General features: G+C 44.7%; 1 protein-coding gene across 1 annotated transcript in view; it reads right to left on the bottom strand.

Moving 5' to 3' along the window:
* Positions 1–652, bottom strand: part of TSHZ1 (teashirt zinc finger homeobox 1) — a 29175-nt gene extending 28523 nt beyond the window's left edge. Inside the window, exon 1 of the mRNA XM_019471357.1 lies at positions 592–652. Within this exon, the coding sequence (XP_019326902.1) occupies positions 592–652 (61 nt within the window). The remainder of the gene's footprint in view (positions 1–591) is intronic.
* Positions 653–1233: the final 581 nt, after the last annotated feature.

A 1233-nucleotide genomic window follows, 5' to 3' on the forward strand; every position in this document is an offset into this window, starting at 1 on the left:
CAATTGCTCACCACCCGCTGACCGATGCCCAGCCAGTCCCCGAGCAGCAGTCACCCCCCGGCCAGCTTTCCCCAGTTTATATACTGAGCATGACATCACATGGTATGGAATATCCCTTTGGCCAGTTTGGGTCAGCTGTCCTGGCTGTGCCCCCTCCCAGCTTCTCACTGGCAGGGCATGAGAAGCTGAGAAGTCCTTGACTAGTGTAAGCACTACTTAGCAACAACTAAAACATCGGTGTGTTATCAACATTATTCTCATCCTAAACCCAAAACACAGCACTGTACCAGCTACCAGGAAGAAAATTAACTCTAACCCAGCCGAAACCAGGACACCACTCCATGTTGTTATAAGATTGTCATCTTGGCACTTTCATCATGTTCTTTTGTAAGTAAACCTCAAAACCCTTAACACAGAAAGGTAACTACTGCTAACTGAATTTTTCAAGTGCAAAAACTAAGGCACAGGAACAGAGTCCAGGTCTTCTAATTCCCAGCCTTCAAGAGCTGGGAATTGGCAGTGTTCCTTCAGGACTAGCTTAAAATAAGGGAATATTCTGGTTCTTGGCCAGACTCTGAATGGTGGAAGTACAGTTTAACTCTCTAGCATGACGGATCTCGTCCAGCCGCAGAAGCATGAGGTACAGGTGCATGCGGGAAATGAGAAGGGATTTACTCGGGAGATTCCAGCCTGAACAAATGAATCGTCATAATGGAACAGGTCAGGACCCCCAACTTCCACTGCCGGCTTCAAATCCCTCCACCCACAGAAAGCAGGGGGAAATATTGTCGAGATTATCCTCCTGTCACACTTTCAGAATTAAGAATTTCATTAATCACTGAGGAGTTCAAAGATCCTGTAAATCTGATTCTGTTCGCGCTTCCACCGGTTTGACACTGATGCAGCTGTGAATCCATTGGCTGCAAATAAAGGACCCCAAATTGCACATGCATAACTAAGAGGAATCAAGTTCATAAATGTTACGATTTTCTTAGTCTCAACCGGCAGTTTCAGCAAACTTGAGCAGAAGCCCTGAAATCAACCTGGCTTGTGTAGCAGAGCCTCTTCAGAAGAAAATGAGAATGAAGGCAATTTTTTTTTCCCATTACACCCTGCACAAGCTTTAAAAAAAAAAAAAGGCAATAAAATGTTCCTAAGATACATGTCGTTGTATACACACCTTTCTCAAGGAGTAGAATCATTCAGCTTTTGGCCTTGTGCTTCATGATGCAC

Source organism: Aptenodytes forsteri, unplaced genomic scaffold (assembly GCF_000699145.1).
Source record: "Aptenodytes forsteri isolate BGI_AS27 unplaced genomic scaffold, ASM69914v1 Scaffold97, whole genome shotgun sequence".
Lineage (NCBI taxonomy): Eukaryota > Metazoa > Chordata > Aves > Sphenisciformes > Spheniscidae > Aptenodytes > Aptenodytes forsteri.